The 21,205-nt window shown below is 38.8% G+C and overlaps 1 protein-coding gene across 3 annotated transcripts; it reads left to right on the top strand.

Moving 5' to 3' along the window:
* LOC148861240 (uncharacterized) lies at positions 1-20,106 on the top strand. Of its 3 annotated transcripts, none has more exons than XR_016094978.1 (3): positions 1-317; positions 447-595; positions 19,882-20,106. XR_016094978.1 is itself a non-coding variant. In XM_088941582.1 (3 exons), exons 1-3 carry the CDS (start codon positions 212-214, stop codon positions 4,564-4,566), a joined length of 522 nt encoding a protein of 173 aa, XP_088797708.1. In that variant the 5' UTR covers positions 8-211; the 3' UTR covers positions 4,567-4,738. The 3 variants fall into 3 exon arrangements, 1 of the variants encoding a protein (XP_088797708.1); XR_016094979.1 differs by having other exon boundaries at positions 8-317; positions 19,814-20,106; XM_088941582.1 differs by lacking the exon at positions 19,882-20,106 and adding an exon at positions 4,300-4,738 and having other exon boundaries at positions 8-317.
* The last annotated feature ends 1,099 nt before the right edge of the window (positions 20,107-21,205 follow it).

Here is a 21,205-nt window from a genome sequence, read left to right on the forward strand (position 1 = left end):
GGTCGATTTTTTTCTGTGTTTGACTTGAATCATGAGTTCATGACCGTCTGATCACAATGTCGATTCAATGTCTATACATCCGAGGGTAACGTAGTACATTTGTCCACCGAGTTCCTCTCAGCTCTTCCCTCCCTAATTCGGAACTGGTATCGTGTAGTGTAGACGACTGCAACCAAGGAGGAGCAGGGATTGTGAGTAGTGCGTTGTGGCCATGGCGATGGTTTTGAAGCAAATTCTATCCAACAGAAAGATACTTTCTATGTCTCACTTGGTTCCTGGGTTCTCGAGGTTTTTCTCCAAATCTAACGATTATTTAGGTGAGTACATTGAAGAGGGAAAATTTATTCTAGGGTTTTAGTGTGTTATGTTCCTTCTTCTGGTTAGGGTTTTAAGTCTCTACTCTCTCCCTCCCTCTCTCACATGATTTTCCGTGTTTTTGCTTGTAGTTAAGGTTGGGATTCCAGAGTTTTTGAATGGAGTGGGAAGAGGAGTTGAAACCCATGTAGCAAAGCTTGATGCGGAGATCGGTGATTTTCAGAAGCTGCTCGTCACCCGTACTCTCAAGCTAAAAAAACTTGGCATCCCTTGCAAACATGTAAAAGCTCTTAAAATCTCCATTTCCAGTCTGCTATTAATTTATCTGTTTGCTTGCTTATTGTCCTTATTTTAGTTCTGCTGAGCCCATAATGCAAAGAACTTAGAATTCTATTGGTATAAACTACCATTGAAAGAGGTGGATGGGAACCATAAGGAATGAAAGTTTGGTCCATTATTGCATCTCACTACTAAAAACAACCTCAAGCTCTAAAGGAAAAAAGAAATAAAAAAAAAATCCTCTCTGGTAATCCTTCTATTTAGGACAACACTAACAGAACTTTCGTGGTTAGTTTGAGATTTTGAGTACCAGGGTTTGTTCCATTTGTCAACATACACGTTACAGAAATTTGGTTGTTTGGAGTTTCAACTCTACTTCTATGGGTGTATGGGTCAGTCAGAGAGTAGAATTGGGAAGATCGTTCCCACCATTAGGTTCTCCCTATGCTGTCTATTTTCTGTTGTTGGTATATTTTTACCAGAACTTCTGCTCGCAAGGAATTGACGTAGAGCTAGCAGGCTTGTTACCATTATAATCCGCCAACTGTTAGTGCTCCAATAGGTGTAATACATGGGAGTGAAAAATTTGATCTCTGTCAACAAATTGTTTTCTCTAAGATATCATAACCTTCTTTAATAGATAATAAATCAGAGTATATCAACTTAATTCAGCCTTAATCCCAACTATTTTGTTTCAACTACACAAATCCTGTCCCACCATTATGCTCTATTAACTTATCAAGAGCCATGCCTTGATCCATCAGATTGTAAGTGAATGTAAATACTAAAATCCAGTCAAAGGAGAAGAACAAGGGGATGCCAATCTCAAATGCTAAGGCGGCTGGTTCTGGTTCTGGGAGAACTGAGGAGATTGGAAGTTTGAAGGTTGTTGGAGACGTAGAGGAGGGGAAGTTTAGGAGGGATGGTCTGAGTGTGGCTCAATTTTTTGAAAAGAATGCAATTTTTGAATTAAAAAGAATCAATGCTAAAAAAGAGGCTGATATGAAGATGGAGAAAGGTGCTAATGCAGTAAGAAGATTTAGAAGACAGAAAACCAACCAAACGGTGCAAGCCTAAAAAATTTTTGCCACGTTAAAGTTGGGAGTATTTGGAGCAGGATTAAAGAAGAAGGGGAAGAAGATAAGGAAAGTCTCTCAGATGAGAAGTGAGATCTCTGTTTTAGATAGCAAACAGGATGAGAAAATGGATAAAGCTTGAGTTTAAGTTTGTCATTAGAGGGTTGTGTGGGCTCAGGGTGTTTTATGGCAAGGGTTGGTTGGTTCAGGATCTGCAGTTTTTTGGTTGCTTTTGATTCTTCTAGTGATTGGTGGAAAGGGTCTCTACGATATTTGTTTGTGTTTTTGTGTAGTTGTATCTGGTTTTGTTTTTAAGGTGTTTTGTATTGTTTGTAGGGCTGTTTTTCTATTTAAAGGGTTAATTTTGTTAGGGCCGGTTTGTCATATTTGGGTCTGTTTTGCTGGGTGACTCCTGTATCACCCTGTTGTATTCTCTTTTCCCTTCATCTATAAAGTTTATGTTGAAGATTAATCAGTTTTATGATGTTTTTCTGAGTAGATGTTTTATGTTAGTTGTTAGATAGGAGGTGGGGACCATAGTAGTTATGTGAGTCCAAATTTTATTATGTTTTTGAGTGTTATATATGCTGTTTTATGTTTTTCCGCCCTATAAGGGCATAGTTGTCTTTGTACTATTATATTATTTTTAGTATAAATAATAAGTGAAGGGGGCGGCTAGATTATTGCTCTCTTTTCTTTTCAACTTCTCTTCTTCTCCTTCTCTCTTCAAGAAACTATTTTTCTTTCATATTTTTTAATTCAACAGATTTTTACTTGGTATCAGAGCATCGACTAGGGTTTCTTGAAGCATTCTCATGCAGCCCTAGATCAGCCGACTGCATGAAGTAGTAAAGGGCTGATCGATTTGCTATAGATTGCCCAGTTCTTAGATTTTTTGGTGGGATCTAGTCATCAGGAAGGTGATCTACTGTTCGACATCAAAATCAAGAAGAACTGGAATACGGGGAAGAGTCCTAGAAAAGTTGGACTCTTTGTTTTTTATCTGATCTTGGGCGCCCATGTATTGTTGCTTTTCTTTTGATTTTCTAAAGAGGGCAGTTTGGTTTCTGGAATTTTTTGAGCCTTTTGGAGTGATCGGTTCACTCTTCAATCTGTTGAGAGGTGTGGGGAGGAGAGAGATTTCTCTCCAGCTAGGGTTTTCTTCTTTCGAAAGGGTTGGTTTCTGTGTGTGACATTAAATTATTTTTTGAAGGTCTTCAATCTATTTTTTCTTACTGTTGAACTGTTTGAAGTAAGATGGGGAGTTGGAATACCGAGATGAAATCTACTAGTACTATGGGACTGGTGTTGGGTCTGGGATCATTACTACAATAAAACTTGATTGTACAAATTATTTGGAGTGGGCACAATCAGCTAAGATGGCTATTGGTGCGCGTGGAAAATTAGGGTATCTCACTGGGGAGGAGAAGAAACCTGATACTGACTCTTCTCGATGGGTGCAGGAGAATCACATGGTAATGTCTTGGCTGTGTAATTCTATGTTACCTCATATTGCAAAAAATTTCCTATGGGCTAATACTGCTAAGGAGATTTGGGATGGAGTGGCTGAAACCTACTCTTAGAAGCAAAATGAAACCAGAGCCTATCAATTAAGAAATCGGGTGATAAGTATGAAATAGGGAGAAAAACCTCTTTTTGTGTATTTCTCCATGCTGAAAACCCTATGGCAGGAAATAGATTACTTAGAAACTGTGGTATGGGAAAGTGTAAATGATGCAACAACTTATTACAGACTGGTAGAGAGGAATAGGGTTTTTGAGTTCTTGGCAAGGCTGAATCTTGAATTTGACATTGGTAGGCAACACATTCTTTTTAGGGAGGGTGTGACACTTTCTTAGGCCTATGCCTTTGTCTCTGGAAAGGAGAGTAGGAGGAATGTAATGCTGAGACAGCCTGGGATTGACCAGTCGGCTATGGTTGGTACAACAAAACCTAAGCCGAATGGAGACGGGGGGAGTAGTGCGATTAGAAGGGAAGATAAGAAGGACTTGGTGTGTGATTATTGCAATAAGCATACCAGAGACACTTGTGAGAAGCTTCATTCAAATCATATACCTGCTCGGATAAGAAACAAGAAGGGAAATGCAAATGTAGCCACTACAGGAGACTCTTCAGCCCCTCTTTCCCAAACTGATTGGGAATCCATTGCAGTAGCAGTAGTGAGAATAGAATTGGAGAGGTTTGGACAACTTATGAGTGAGGAAAATTCACCTAGCTCTAGCCTTCCAGATGGACAGCAGAATGCAGGAACCAGCTACACCACTTCCTTTGCACATACAGGTAGTTCATATGCAACTTTAAATCTTGCATCCACTTCAGGTAGGGAGGGACCTCCCTGGATTATAGACTCAGGAGCATCTAAGCACATGACTAATGCCCCTACCCTTTTTAGTTCCTATCAGTTGTGCTCTGGTAAAGACAGAGTCTCTATAGCAGATGGTTCACATATGCCCATTGCTGGGAAGGAGATAGTTAGAGTGACCAATGATTTAACTCTGTCTTTCGTTTTATATGTCTGTAAACTTTGTACCAACCTACTATCTGTTAGTTCTTTGACAAAAAAATTGAATTGTTCCGTGACCTTTTTCTTGGTAATTGTGTTTTGCAGGATCTGGAGTCAAAAAAGATGATTGGGAGTGGTCGTGAGGTGAATGGATTCTACCTTCTGGACGAGATTCTGAGACATCAGGGCCATCATGTTGGCAGCAACAATAGTAGTGGGTCAGAGTTAGTGAAGCAGATTATGCTTTGGCACAATCGCTTGGGACATCTTTCTTTTAGTTCTTTGAAATGTCTTTTCCCAAAGTTGTTTGAGTCTGTTCAGCTATCTACTTTGGAGTGTGAGAGTTGTCAGTTAGGAAAGCATTGTAGATAGTCTTTTAAACCAAGTAATAAAAGCAGTACTGCTTTTAATATTGTTCACACACTGATGTATGGGGGTCATATCATATCCCTTCCATGGGAGGATTTCGTTACTTTCTTTTGTTTTTGGATGATTATACACGATATTTTTGGATATATTTGATGAGATCACGGGATGAGGTTCCTAACTTGGTATGACAGTTCCACCAGATGGTTCTCACACAATTTGAAATGAGAACTAAGGCTTTTAGATCAGATAATGCCAGAGAGTACTTGGAGAAGGACCTAACTATGTATCTCTTAGAACATGGTGTAGTTCATCAGAGTAGTTGTGCATATACATCACAACACAATGGAGTTGCTGAGAGGAAAAACAGACACATTGTGGAGGTGGCAAGGAGTCTTGTGGTGTGTGCTCCGGTTCCTGTGTAGTTCTGGGGAGATGCAGTTCTTACAATCGTGCATTTGATTAACTGTGTTTCTTCACGGACTTTGTGGTTTAAAGTGCCATTTAGTCTTCTTTTTTCAGATGGGGAGATATTTCATATACCTCTGAGGGTTCTTGGCTGTGTTTCCTTTGTTCACATTCTTGGCCCTCATCGCAAGTAATTTGATCCTAAGTCCAAGAAATGTGTTTTTCTTGGGTATGCTTAGAACCAAAAGGGGTATTGCTGTTATGATCCAGTGTTGAGGAGCAAATTTGTCACTATGGATGTTACATTCTTTGAATCCACCTTCTTCTCGAGTGGTTCTCCTCAGGGGGGGAGTTTTGGAGATGAGAACTCACAATCTGTTCCTCTTCCTGTTTCTTTGGTGCCTCTATCAGTTCAGCCAACACCTGCACCTACAGTTTCATTACCTAAGCCACTACGGGTAGCCTCACAGAAATATCAGTGTTGACAGATGATGGTTGACTCCACACATCCTCAACCCACACCACTCTCTATCAGTCATTTTGAAACTCCAGATTCAACAGATACAATTCCAGGTATTCTTCTTGAGTCTGAGCCTATTATGTTTTCTGATGATAATGTTCTTATCCCTAACACCATTGTTGCAGCTGATCCCACTGACCTTGATCTTCTCATTGCACTTCGTAAGGGAAAGAGAAAGCGTACAACCCACTACATTTCACACCATCTTTCCTACAATGCCTTATCACCCTCCTACCGTGCTTTTTTTTTCTTTCTTGGATTCTGTGTCTATACCCAAGAATGTTACTGAGGCTCTCTCCAAACCTGAGTGGAAAATAGCCATGCAAGATGAGATGGATGCTTTGGTCAAAAGCCAAACTAGGGAAATAGTTGATCTCCCCTCGGACAAGGAAATAGTCGGATGTAGATGGGTATTTACAGTGAAGTATAAGGCCGATGACAAGATAGAGAGGTACAAGGCAATGTTGGTAGCAAAAGGGTATACTTAGACCTATGGTGTTGATTATCTAGAAATCTTTGCACCGGTAACTAAGATTAGTTCATTTCGTATCCTTTTATCTCTAGTAGCCACCTATTCATGGCCCTTGTTCCAGCTTGATGTAAAAAATGCCTTCCTCAATGGTGATTTACAGGAGGAGGTATATATGGACATTCTAGCAAGATTTTATGAAAATGTTGGTAATGGAAATGTGTACAGACTCGGAAAATCTCTGTATGGACTGAAACAATCACTTAGGGCTTGGTTTGACAGGTTCAGAGGGGCACTCATCTGTTTTGGATACACACAAATAGTCTGATCACACTCTCTTTGTGAAGAGGAGAGATGCTCTGGTGTCAATTCTGATTGTGTATGTGGATGATATAGTGGTGACAGGAAATGATCTGGAGGAGATTGTTGATCTCAAAAAATCATTGAAGAATTTGAGATCAAAGATCTTGGTGAGTTCAAATACTTATTGGGGATTGAAGTTGCAAGATCCAAGCATGGGATCTTCATTTTACAGAGAAAGTATGTACTTGACCTACTACAGGAGATTGGGAAGCTGGGGACCAAACCAACAGACACTCCTATTGATCCAAATCACAGAATTAATGGTGTGGATGGTGAGTTGGTAAAGGATGTGGGGAGATATCAAAGAATGGTGGGCTGACTGTTATATTTGTGTATGACACGACCAGATATTTCTTATGTTGTTAGTGTTGTGAGTTAGTATATGCATACACCTCGGGTTCAACACTGGGAAGCTATTGAGAGAATACTTGCATATCTGAAAAAGTACCTTGGTAGAGGCATTCTTTTCTCAAATCATGAGAATCTGAAGTTATAATCTTATACAAATGCAGACTAGGTAGGATGCTTAGATGACGGGAGGTCTACATCAGGAGTGTGTATCTTTGTAGGTGGAAACTTTATCTCTTGGAAGAGTAAAAAGCAAGTGGTTGTGGCAAGGTCAAGTGCAGAGGCTGAGTATAGATCCATGGCTCATGGTGTCTTAGAACTTTTTTGGGTTAGATTTCTTTTGAGTGAGATTGGGGTGAAAGCAGAGGAACCTATGATGTTATACTGTGACAATCAGGCTGCAATCAATATTGCCCACAATCCAATTCAACATGATATGACAAAACACATTGAAGTTGATAGGCACTTTATAAGAGAAAGGGTAACAACCGGAGAAGTTTATTTGCCTTATGTCTCTTCAGAGTTGCAGCTGGTTGATGTTCTCACTAAAGGGGTGGCAAAGAACAAACTTAAACGTGACCTACACAAGTTGGGAATGTGTGACATTTACTCCCAACTTGAGGGGGAGTGTTGAAAATTAATCAGTTTTATGATGTTTTTCTGAGTAGATGTTTTATGTTAGTTGTTAGATAGGAGCTAGGGACCATAGTAGTTATGTGAGTCCAAATTTTATTATGTTTTTGAGTGTTATATATGCTGTTTTATGTTTTGCCACCCTATAAGGGCATAGTTGTCTTTGTACTATTCTATTATTTTTAGTATAAATAATAAGTGAAGGGGGTGGTTAGATTATTGCTCTCTTTTCTTTTCAACTTCTCTTTTTCTTTTCTCCTTCTCTCTTCCTTATCTCTTCAAGAAACTATTTTTCTTTCATATTTTTTAATTCAACAGATTTCTACTGTTTATCTTTTATTTATCTTCAAAAAAAAAAAAAGATCAAACTTCCATATGTTTACTTTCGTTTTGTGTGAAAGGCCATTCCAATGATCAATTATCAAAGGAAATAGAAAGGCCATTCCGATGATAAATAATGATTCTATATTTGTAATTGAAACCCTAGAATCTTGTCATGAAAATATTATCTCTGAAATACCTATAGAAACTGTTCCTTGAACTTTAAAAGAATTTGTGTTGTATTTAAGTCTATGGTGGAACCACAAAATGCTGATTTGTTCACTATTCATATTCCAACATCAATGCATAGTACACTTGTAGATAAATGAAGTGGTAAAATTAAAAATGAATAGCCAAATTCAAGTAAGGTGGGGATTAGTCGATTAGGTGATTACCGAAATAATAAGGCCATTACCCAATGTTGGTCCCAACCAAGGTTTAAAATGTCGATGTTGATGGAAATGTTGCTTACCAAAATATAGGACATACGTCGGAAATGTCGAGGGGAAATATTGTAAAAATTAGAGACATTGTGGAAATATTATGAAATATGTGGAAATATGCAATGACATTTTGTAAAATGATAAAAGAAGCATTAATACATATTTCTAGACTATTATCTTATTCCCAACCATTATATAAAGTTAAGAAACTAAGATCAATAACAAATTAGTAAATGACAATTTACTGATTTATTATGCATTTTGATGTTTTTACAAGGTTATCTGATATTTTCTTTTCTTATTTTTAATTCTGATTTATTATAAATTCTAATATATTTATTTCAGACTAGTAAATAGAAATACATTTATTCTGATTTTATAAATATTAAAGTTATAATACATTATGTTTTATTATAAATTTAATAAACTGATTCTCCTTTTTGTAGTATTAAGATCATGATAAATTCTGATTTCTCATAAAACTTAATGAATTTATTATGATTTGAAATACTAAACTTATAATAAATTATGATTTAGCATAAAATTTAATAAATTTATTCTATTTTTTATATTAAATGTAGAATATGATTTATTATAAAATTTAATAAACATTTTCTGATTTTAATAAGTATTTTAAAAAATACTAACTAGTTAATATTTTATTACTTGAAAAATATTTTGTTTTATATTATAAAGTAATTAATTTATTCTTTTGTTTTTATATTTTGTTAATTATTTTTTATAAATATTTTATTTGAAATATTAAATAGAAATTATTAATGGAATAATTCATATTAATATAATGTATTATAATAATAATATATTATTATATTATATTATTAATGTACATTAGTTGACATCTTGTCGACATAATAGGAAAAATTGTCTTTTTTTGGTTATTTGGATCAATTTGGTCGACATTTCCCGAAATAATGTAATTTTTATATTACCATCCATTTTCATGTCGGTGAGCCTCGACATCAACATATATTAGGTGACATTAGCGACATTTCGCGACATTTGAAACCATGGTCCGAGCTATTTGGAGTCTTGAGAGAGGTAGAGTAGGGACGGTCCTAACCTTTGGGGGGTTAGATGATTATGGATAGGCCTATAAACATATCGAATTTGAATCAAATCAAGTCATATTCGAATTTAAATTCAATTATACAAATGGTGGTTCAAATTCGACCGACGAATATCTGGTGACTAACTTCGACTTTGATTATTTAATCGAATATTTGAATAGATTCAAATTGATAGATTAATAAAAATGTTTGTTGATATTGAAGAGAAGCAAGTTAAAATCAATTTTTTTTTGATAAATAAGATGAGCTTTTATTAGACTTTAAGACAAGACTTTACAAGCATCCCTTAGAGAGGCACGAGATGCTACCTCTATATAAAAAGCAAAGAGCAAAGAAAATTACAATGGAGCCCAAAACAATACATCCCTATTCACCCCTTGCTTAGCCAAAGCATCAGCCATCCCATTTGCATATCTCACCCACTGTATCCTGAGATTCATATTCCTAGAAAGCCACTTAAACTTCTTCATTTCATTTCTGTAGCACCAGGTTATAGAGTCCGGGTCCTTTAGCCAGCCCACCACCACTTTTGAATCCCCTTCTATCACCAAATTTGCTAACTGTAACTCATTGGCAATCTGCACCCCCTGTAATGCTGCCAGCAACTCTGCTTTGAGAGAGTCACCCAAGTCCACGGGGCTGGAAAACAAGGCTATAAGTTTACCTTCTAAATCTCTCAATACCCCTCCTATACCCAAGGGGCCTGGATTTCCTTGGCTGCTCCTGTTGAAATTCAGTTTAGCAAAGCCTTCCATTGGAGGTGACCATTGCATCTCCACACGTTCCTTTCTTGAAGAGCTTTTTGCAATTACTTCCCAATTCTTCCAAACATCATCAATGGAGAATTGGGAGAACAACTCCAAAGTTCTCACCTAATGGACCACCTTGACCATTGCACAATCCCTAACAGCTTCTTTGCTTCTCACTTTACCTAAGAAGATCCTAGCATTACTTTCTTCCCATATAGTCCACACCACAGTTGCTCTAACACATCTCCACATTATTCTTCCCCTTTCTTTAGGCCACGAAAACAAAGAAGGATTGAATAGTATATTGACCTCCTATGGTGAAACCCACCTGCACCCAGACAAAGAGAAAAACCAAATCCAAATCTATGCAACAAGAGGACAAGAGATCAGTAGGTGATAGCAACTCTCATTATTGGATTTACACAATATGCACCAATTAGGAGAGAGACAAGAATTAGGCCTTTTCTTTTGTAACATATCTACAATATTAATCTTCCCATGCACTACTTCCCAACAAAAAGCTCTTACTTTGTAAGGAATGGATCTACACCTGAATTCTTTAAAGGGAAAGGATGGAGGGTCTGAAGGATGGTTTAAAAAGCGACATGGAAACGGAACCATTTTAGCCACCGGTTTTTGGGTCGACGGTTCGACTGTTCGGTTCGAACGGACGGCCCGTTCTAGCAAAAAATAAAAAATAAAAAATAAATTAAAAATAAAAAGGCCAAAAACTGTTGAATAGGTTGATGGTTTGACCGTTCGGGTTAACAGGTCGTTGATTGATTCAACGGTTTTTGGCCAGGGACCGGGTTTGGGGTAAAACAGAACCGGTTGCCTAGACGGTTTCTGAGCCGAACGGTTTGAAGAGATGCACAAAGTCTTAAACAAAGAGGCACAAGTGAACAAACCCTTAGGATGGGAAGCCCAAATATGCTTATCAGGTTTATCAAGGTCTAAACTGACATTTTGAAGTATTTGTAAAAGATCCAAACAAGTTGAAACTTCACCATGTCTTAGACCTCTTCGAAGGCCAAAGTACCAATTGGGGCCCACAAGGAGTAAGGGAGGAACAATAAATTTAGACACATTCATTTTTATACATGGATACCAAATATAAGGTAGGAAAGAGATCCTTCAACGGACTATAGCCAACCCAAGTATCCTCCCAAAATTTAACAGAAGCCCCAGAGCAAACATCATTTCCTGACAAACCGAAGTAGAAAAGGAAAAATCCGATGAATGGCTTTACATAGAGAGGCCAATGTAGCCCTTTTAGATACTCCTACATCCCAACCATTTCCCAACCTCCCATGTATGCTTGCTATTATTTTATGCTACAAACTATCTCTTTCCTCCGACCATCTCCAAATCCATTTTCCTAATAGAGCCGAGTTCTTTTTATCTATATTTCCAATGCCTAAGCCACCCATCTTGTAGACTTCTACACACAACCTCCCATTTAATCAAATGATCTTTCTTTCCATCACCTAGATCCCATAGGAAATGTCTCGTTACCTTCTCAATTTTTTTAGCCTCCTTTTGGGGAATCCTAAATGCTGACAAAAAATAAATTGGTAGATTGGCAAGAGTGGATTTAATCAAAGTAATTCTTTCTCCCAAAGACACATAACTTCTCTTCCAAACAGCCAACTTTTTTGCACACCTCTCAATAACTGGATTCCAAAACTTGCTTTCTCTAGGGTTTGCTCCTAAAGGGAGGCCAAGGTAGGTCAAGGGCCAGCTAACTATGGGACAATCTAAGGTGTAGGCAACAAAGTTTAGTTCCCCTTCCTTCAAGTTGATTCCCGCTACACAACTCTTTTCAAGATTAATTTTCAGATTAGAAGCTAACTCAAATTTCCTCACCACTTCCTTCAATTCCTCCCCACACCTTGCTCACCCCTTCACAAAATTATGATATCATCTGCAAATTGCAAATGTGTCACTGAGACCAAATCCCTTTCAATCTTCCACCCTTTTATTACATTCTCCCTATCAGCCTTTGAGATCATTCTACTAAACACTAGGGTGAATAAAAAAGGTTATAGAGGATTACCTTGCCTTAGACCCCGACGGGCTGGAAAGAAGTCTCTCACAACCCCATTAATCAGAAGAGAGTAGTGACATGAATTAATGCAACCAAAAATCCAATTGCACCATCTCTCCCCAAACCCAAAATTCTTCATTACATCATCAAGGAAATTCCAGTTTACCAAATCATATCCATATCCAATTTGCATATGAAACCTTTCTTCCTTGATCTTTTCATATCCTCCACACATTCATTAGCAATAAGAATTTGATCAGTTGTTTGTCTCCCTTGGATAAAGGCCCCCCTGATTTTGACTGATTATGGCTGGAAGTACTATTTTTAATGCCAAAGATAGAACTTTAGCCAAAATCTTATAGATTCCTGTTACTAGGCTAATAGGTCTAAAGTCCTTTGGATGGCTAGCATCAGTCCCCTTTGGAATAAGGGCAAGAAAGGTTGCATTCACCCCTTGGCTCACAATTAACCTCTCCGCAAATTCATTGAAGACCTCACAAAGATCATCTTCCAGTCGTAATCTATCATCCAAGGGCCTCCTAAAGATTGCTTTGAAGTGGTCCACGAAGATCCTGGCAATTTCATCTTGATTTGTTATCTCTTGCCCATCTACCTCCTATCTAGCCACAAAATTTTTCCTCCTCCCATTTGCCAAAGTATGAAAGAATTTTGTGTTACCATCACCTTCTTTCAACCACTTGCACCTTGACTTTTGTCTCCAACCGATCTCTTCCCTTAATAAAACTTCTTCCAAATCTTTCTTAATCCTAAACCTCAATTCTCTTTCCTCCTCCACCAAGATTCCTTGGGCTTCCTTCTCATCTAACTCCTCTATCTTGGACATCAAAATGATCTTTTGTTCCTCAATTCTCCCGAAATGATCCTTGTTCCATTCCTTAATTTTCTCTCCCAATCTTTTTAGTTTCTTATGAAATCCCATTCCTTTCCACTTCACCCCCCTTAAATCCTCTCTCCACCAACCCTCCACTTTCCATAGAAAATCTAGGTTTGTGAGCCACATGTTTTCAAATCTGAAAGGGGTGAGGCCTCTTGGAAAGGTTTCTGAACCTAACTTGATAGGACAGTGGTCTGAACCTAATTTGCTCCAGGCACCAAATTTCCTTCATGTGATTCCCAAGCTTCATTAAAGAGAAATCTATCCAATTTTGAGTAGTGGGGAGTTTCTTGAAAATTGGACCAAGTAAAACGGGCTTGCGATAGTCACTTCCTTCAACACTATAAATTCATTGAATCTTCTCATATCTAGTGGTCACCTGTTGGTTGGGATTATTTGTTTCATTGGAGAACCTAATCACATTGAAATCCCCAGCCACACACCACGACCCCTCCCAAAGGCCCCTAATGGCATTTACTCCTTCCACATCTCATTCCTTTTCCGATATCTATTTGGACCATAGACATTGATGAGAGCCCAGATAAAGCCATCCCCTATGTTCCAGAATTTCATAGAGACTGAATACCTTCCAATCAGCTCCTCCACCGATTCCACCACCTCATCTTTCCAAATTGTCAAAATTCCTCTAGAGGCCCCACAAGAAGAACTACAAGACCATCTGAGATTTCTTGAATCCCAAATACTTTGAATCCACCGTCCTTCTAGTTCTGAAATTTTTGTTTCTTGTAGCATGACAATGTCTGGATTTTCTCTTCTCAACAAATCTTTTATAGCTTGCCTTTTCCTCGCACTCCCCAATCCTCTTACATTCCAACTAATTATCTTCATAGCACCGGTTCCAGAAAAACCCCTTAAGACTGTTTGTCTCCTAATTTGGAACTCTTCATCTTTCACCTCTACCACTGAATTCCAAATCACCCTCAACATCCGATCTTAGTCATTCCACTTCTGACCTCTTCTTCCTTTTCTTTTTCTTTTTCTCTTCACACTTCCTATTATAGACCTTCACCTTATTTGGTTGTTCTTTCTCCTAGTTCTTCCCTTCCTTGAGAGCTTCACCACGGTGTGCTCCTGAATTTACTCCTTGCCTCGTCACGTGCTTGTTTAAAGTGTCATGTGCCTCTACATCAAAAATGGCCCATGGACTCTTTTGTAATGGGCCCAATGGGCTGGCCCGAAACAATAGTTATGCGGATCTCCATTGCCACGTGATTCCTAAAGGAAGCACGTGTGGGGCTTTGAGGCATGCTTACTCATTTTGAAAACTTGGATCGGTCCACCTCCTGCCTTTCTCCCTCACTGTTCCCCCTACTATTTATGTGTTGAAGCTCACCCACACATTTGCCTTCAAGTATCCCCTCTATCACCACTTACAAAAAGATATGCCACCTTTCTTTCCTTGACCTATACCCAAGCTACTTGAATAGCCACATACCTCTTTTCCTTTCGGCTATGTTTGTTGGGGTGGAAAATTGAATTGGGGTAAACTTTACACCTCGGTTCGGTTTTACTAGCGTTTGGTAAACATGTAATTTTACACCGAAATTGGTGTAAAATTACATTTTAATTTAAATTTACATCGAGAATCGATGTAATAAATACATCAAAATTATTGATGTATTTATTACATCGCTCTCTCACTCTCTCTTCTCCTTCTCTCTCTCTCTCTCTCTTCTTCTTCTCCTCTCTCTCTCTTCTCCTCTCTTCTCCTCTCTCTCTCTTGCTCTCTCTCCCTCTCTCTCTCTCTCTCTCTCTTCTCCTTCCTTCTTCTTTTCTCCTCTCTCGCTCGCCCTCTCGCTCTCTCTCTCTCTCCTCTTCTTCTTCCCCCCTTTTTTCTCTTTCTGTCACTGCCACTACCACCTGCCTCGATGTTTTCTCTAGTCTCTACCACACCCTGACGCCCTCCTCACTGAACTCTTCAGTCTTCACTCACCTTTGAGAGGAGACCCTCACTCATTCCCACCTGTTCCTCCTCTTCTCCCCTCCCCGAGGCAGAGCGTTTAATAGAATAAAACCAGCCATAAGAAAGTTTTCGCTTTTCTTCTTCTTCTTCTTCTTATTCTTCTTCTTCATTTGTGCTCTGTATCTCACAGAACCAGGGCATGGAACGTTTCACAGTTCCTTTCTTCCTATTAATCATCTCCATTGTTTCTTTTGCAGGTAAAAAAGGCTACCAAAACGTATGCAAATGCAGGCACAATCGGGATAAACTATGGCAGAGTAGCTAACGACCTTCCTTCGGCAGTGAACGTGGTTCAGCTTCTCAAGTCTTGGGTTCTCAATCTAGTCAAGCTCTACGACACCGATGCTACCATTCTCAGGGCCCTTGCCAGTTCAGGAATCAGCGTCGTTGTTACCCTACCCAGCGAGCAACTCTCCTCAGTTGCCAAGTGACAGTCCTATACCGACACTTGGGTCCAGAAAAACATCGCCGCTTACTACCCATCCACAAAATCCACACCATTGTCGTCGGGAACGAAGTCTTCATGGATCCACACAATACAACTGAGTTCCAAGTTGCAGTGATGCGCAATGTTCACGCCGCGCTAGTTAAATATAACCTCGACTCTGCCATTAAGGTGTCCTCTCCCATAGCCCTTAGTGCTCTTCAGTCCTCCTACCCGTCTTCTGCGGGATCTTTCAAACCAAGTTAGTCGTCGCCGTTTATCGTTATAAAACACAATGACAGACACCATCTCTCTCTTTCTTTGATAAATCTCCTGCTGCAACAAACCAAAAAACAGGGTAACCTAACCAAACAGGACGAGTGTAAATGGGCACAATGGTCGGTCTGTATTTTACACTCTCACCGAACCATCGTATATCAACTCCATCGGTGTAAAAGTGCATTTACACTGGAAACAAATGCAACCTTCTGATTTTCAAAATTTATTTAGCTAAATTAGTGTAATGCCTCTTGTCTTGCACTCCACATAAAGCTGCCACCTCCACCTCTTCGTCTTCCTCCCTTCTACCTCTCTCCACAGTTGTGCTTCAATGGACGTCGCCAACCATATAGAGTAGGAGTAGACTTCTACGACTATTTGAACTCTTCTTGGAATATCTTCTGGTTTCACCCCACTCAACTTTATGGCAACAAAGTGGAGATCAAAATCAAAGAAACCATCTAGGCGAGCCTCACAGAAAGAAGCTAGAACCTTGACCATCTCCTCTTTCTAGAGATGAAATGGAAAACCCAACACAACTCCAAAATGTTGTGTTGGATAGAGGACACCATTTCAACACTGTAATTGCTAATCCATTCAACTGAAAATTCAAGGTATTAAGAACACCTTTAGCTATAGTCATCTCCAGTAAAGCCTTGCACCTTTCAAAAGGGGTGATGATGACAAAATCCTTCAGTTCCAGACTCCGCAAGATTGTTTTTGCAACTTCCTTCCAACTAGATGGAGGCTGTGAAGTTTCAACTGTTAGATAGTGTATGCCCTTAGCTCCAATCAGAATGATGTACCTTATGACATTTAATGTAAATGAATAAAGTACATATTTGATTCATGTTATTATGGTGTGTTTCTGTGTAACACCCTTAAACTGGACACATATGACACTCGTGTTAGTTTAGAATGTTCACACCCATTGGATAGATTTGGGGAGATTTATCCTGATAAGGCTGACATTGATGTGCCGCCAAGTTGGTTGGGGTAGCTTGTCTCAGCTGCCAGGGTGAGACCCGAGGTACATGCAATGTGGGTTTTCTTGAAACTCTGAACCGGACCAGAATTCTAGTATTGCCTTAGACCTTGGACATTGATGGGCAAAACTGGAATGTTACACCTGACCCCTAGACTCGATTATGATACCGCACTAGGTGTCGGATTGGGGTGTCTTTGCTATGTCAATCAATGAGATCTTTAGAGGGGGTCAAAACCTGGGTATGTTGGGACAGTCTAAGAATTCATCTGAGTCAGTGATCATAGTGACAGGATCAACCTCTTTGATCGGGGATGCACTCTCTCTGATAGAAACCAAAGCTGCCGACAACCGATTTCAATCGTTGAAATTTGTTTTTGCAAAATATATTTATATAAAGATATACATATATATTATGGTTTCAAAATGTTTGCAAAAAGTTTTAATTCCCGGGATCCATGTGAGTAGAGTGCAACACTGTTCCTTGCAGCCGAGGGAGAGGTCCTCTCTTGTGGGGCAGTGTTTGATCATTATGGGCTGAGAGGTTAAGTGTAAGACCATTGAGGGTAATACCTGATGGGCTAATCTTGCATCTACCCACAGTCCCTGGGTTTTTATAAGGTGGCTTAGCCCAGGGACCATTTAGTGTAAGTGTTGGGCCCATTAAGAGCCCATGGTGATGGGCTCAGGGGTTCACTGTCCACAACAGTGAATTCGGTCAGGCCTTGTAACAGAGGCTAGGCTGAACCCATGTGGATGATGTGTAGATCAAGGTTTGGGTCCCACACCATAAAAGGAAACCCAACTGGGCATCAGTTTGGAAGGTTAGTGAGCACATGGACTTAATGGGCCTAAAGCCAAAATCGAACTGGTTTAATTTGATTAGTTAAAGAAGGGGGGGATCCGGGATTTGGATCAGTAGATAGGATAGGGAGTTATCCCTATCCACTCTAAGAGTCCAGATCCAAATACAAATTTGGATTTGGAAACTCCTAATAAGATTAGGAGGGCTGATCTAATCTATAGATAAAATAAGGGCTTATCCTTATCTCTTAAAGAGAAGTCCTGATCCAAATACTGATTTGGATTAGGAAACTCCTAATGAGATTAGGAGCTCTCTTTAAGGCTATAAAAGGAGGAGGGCGAACCTCCATTCATCTCAACTATCAGATCTCATATCATAGAAAGAGAGAAGATAGCTACAGTGGGATTGTGCCATCTTCTGCTCTTGCACCCTCTTGTTGCCGCCATTGCCAGTTCGTTCTCCACTATAGGAGTGATCAAGAAGGGTTCTTGATATCAGTTTTTGGAGAAAAACTGATTTGAAGTCGTGATCACATACCTTCCATCGAATTCTTGCTGAAGATTCGGTTCTTGTGAAGAACCTACTAATTCTGCTCCACCCTACGCTGTGCCATCTTCAGTGGGAGCAGTCTTTGGAGTTTTTCCTTGGGTGTGAACACCTTCATTGGGAGATATTGTTTCTTCGTATCAAGTACCTCCCTCTCCTACCTTTTGGTTTCAGATTTGGTCATGTTCTTGGTTCAAGATTGATCATTGAAAATGCAGATTTTCTAAAACAGGGAATGTGATTCCCACATGGGAGAGAGAAATTTTTTGAAATTTCGCCCTACCTTCCTGCAGGGTTCGGCTATCCATATGATGGATCTCTCATCCCTTCATCAACCACGAACTTCTTCTCCCAGTTCTCCACTCCACCATGAGTTATCACTTTATTCATCCCATCTATCTTCCCCATTGTCAAGATTTTTTCCTCCAAAGTTTCCATTTTGCTACAGATTCTATCAGAATTTACTATATTGTTGTCACTTCTCTCACTTACCTCCAAGCCTGTTGAGGTTTTTATTTGTGTTGCTTTTGACTGGAGCAAGAAATCACCAAGCAGGCTAGCAACTTTCTGCTACCCTTGGCTCTTCCTTCCTTGCGGGAAGCACACCAACTGCTTCTTACCTTGACCAAAATATTCATACAGTGCAATGAATGATCCTTTGGCATTCTGCCTGCATTCTAGCACATACCTTTTTCCCCTTTCTGATCCAAACTCTTTCCAGATAGGTAGCTTACGTTTAGAGCTTGCCTCAAGGACAAAATCCCTAAGCCATTCAATCGCACCAGGCCCTTCCAGCAGCACCATAGCCTTCTTTGCCTCCCTAATCTTCAGACTCAGTATCCCTCTGATCCTCATTTCTTCAAACAGGAACTCATTAGCTTCAACTTTCAGTGCTCTCTTCCATCTAGCTGCCTCCACGAAAGCCTCCATCAACTTGAACTCCTACCATTACACAGTTGAAGAATAACCAAAACAGGAAACACAAGAAAAATAAAAAAACCCAGAACAACCAACTTATGATCTTCTCCAACATGTTGATGGCCTCTATGAGTTTGAAATGTTGGTGCTCTATATGTTCCTTGCTTCTTCTTGTTCCAACAACAAAACCGTTGTTTGAGCTATCGATCCCTATTCTTTATCTCCGATTCAGTTCTGAGTCTTGCAACAGCTATGCTTGGACAAAGAAAGAAAAATGAGAGATAGAAGATTGAAGAGAATGAAATTTTACCACAACTGCAACAAAGAGGAAAAGAGGAAGGTAAAAATGGGAGAGAAATAATAGACGAAAGTGGGCTCCTCGCGAAATAAAAAGAGGAAAGACAAGGGAATTGGGATTTGATGAGATTTGAGACTTAAGACTCGAGAGGTAAAAGGGATGGGGTGGTTATCAAGGGATGAAATAATATTTTGTTCTGGGAATGCCCCCTAAAACAATCATTCATTTTGCAGGGTGCCAATCAACTGGTTGGTAAGGTCTCATGCTGGTTGTAGTGGAGAGTGGGGATTGAATCCCGCCTGCACCTGGGTTGGGGGGTTATGGGTTTGGGGATGGGCTACCCCCATTGTGTAGCTCTTCGCAAGATGAAAAAAAAAAGAAAAAAAAAGAAAGAAATGATGTTTTGTTTACAAGAAAAGTGACAGGTATAGTAGCAGTATAGGGCACTAATTACTTTTTGTTGGTAGGTATATAGGTATATGTGTAGATCATGTGTAATAACTAGAATCATTGATATATTATAATGCTATTCTATTCGAATTCGAATTTTTATCAAATTCAATTTGATTATAATAATTAAACGATATATGCATCATATTCGAATTCCATCGTTTATAACATTTGAATTGTTCAAATTCAATTTGATTATAATAATTCTCAAACTTGAATTGGATTTTCGAGTACCGTTTACACCCATAAATATGACAATGATTTCTCTATTTTGGTTAAGGATGGACTGGATGAACTCTTTCCTGTTGAAAACGTATGCAAAGCCTAACATCACTCTTGATGCTGCAGAGGAAGCTCATCTTAAAATATACCCATAAATATAGACTGGGACTCTGGAGGCCACGAATGGAGACCGTGAAATCTTCTTGAGCAGCAAACTCATGGAGCACCTTGAGCAAAATAGTGTTTTATCAAAGGTTTCTTTATTTCTTTAATTTTTTTTTCTTTTTTGGTGATATATCAATATACTTCGAGAAACGAATACAGATTTGTTATGGACTTTCTCTTCATCAAGATTTCTGTTTTTCACAATACAAGGTGCGTGAAATTACAAGACCTTGTATTGTGCTTTCACAAATAGCACCTAAATCGATGATTTAGATTTTAGAATGCGTTGGTGTGGCTTCCCATTATCCATCCTCTGCCAACATCATTAGGAGGACAATTTCAAGATACATATTGGGATATGGCTTTGAAAATGCATGGATACAGTGGAATAATTAAGATATGCATGATGATCCAGGAAAATTAATATGAATTTCAAAAAATGTATTTTTTTGAATGCTCCAAAAATGTGTCAATTACATTAAATCTAAGGATCAATTGCTATTAATAAGATTCAAAAATATGAACTCATTTTAATGGCTTATATGAAGAGTGAATTATTGGGAGCCATGCCATGGTAAAATCTTGGACTGATCTACATGAGAACCTAGTTCTGAGGCTGGGTTGAGCCATTTATTGAAAAAACCAAAAGCCAAAGTTAGGTCTGTGTCCAGTCTTAGTAAAGGTTAATTAATACTTAAAACCATGGTTTTAAAAAACGACTCGGAAATGGAATTGTTTTGGCCATTAGTTTTTGGGTCAATGTTTTGAAATGTACAAAATACCTATACAATTACTTTTTGATCAAAATGTTTATTTTCTAAATTCTCTTCTTATCACTTACTACCCAAACCCTTCCCATTTTATTTGATCATGTAGTATGGTCTAATGATAATAATTTTAGTTCGTCACGTGAGAGTCAATTGCAAAATTAATTAGAGAATTTAATAGAGATTAAAACTATGGTCATGAATATGTTACCAAGTAAAAGAGTTAAAATGAAGTAAATTGCAAATTAATTAGAGAATTTAGTAGAGATTTAAACCAGGGTCATGAATATATTATCAAGTATTGGCCCATATAGGGCCGATATAACCGTACACCTTGAAATAAGTGGAATGGCATGGCATGAAAATTGGGCGGTTCCACTTGTGCTACCGGTAAAAAAATGTTTTAACTGTATTACTGTTACCCCATGGAAAACTGAATCATGTCGCTGTTTTAAACCTTGATCCTTATTTCTTTACATAACACAAATAAATCAAATAGTACGAATCTATTTGCCAAT

This window comes from Nelumbo lutea, chromosome 4, assembly GCF_056320005.1.
Source record: "Nelumbo lutea isolate HS-2025 chromosome 4, American lotus-T2T, whole genome shotgun sequence".
NCBI lineage: Eukaryota > Viridiplantae > Streptophyta > Magnoliopsida > Proteales > Nelumbonaceae > Nelumbo > Nelumbo lutea.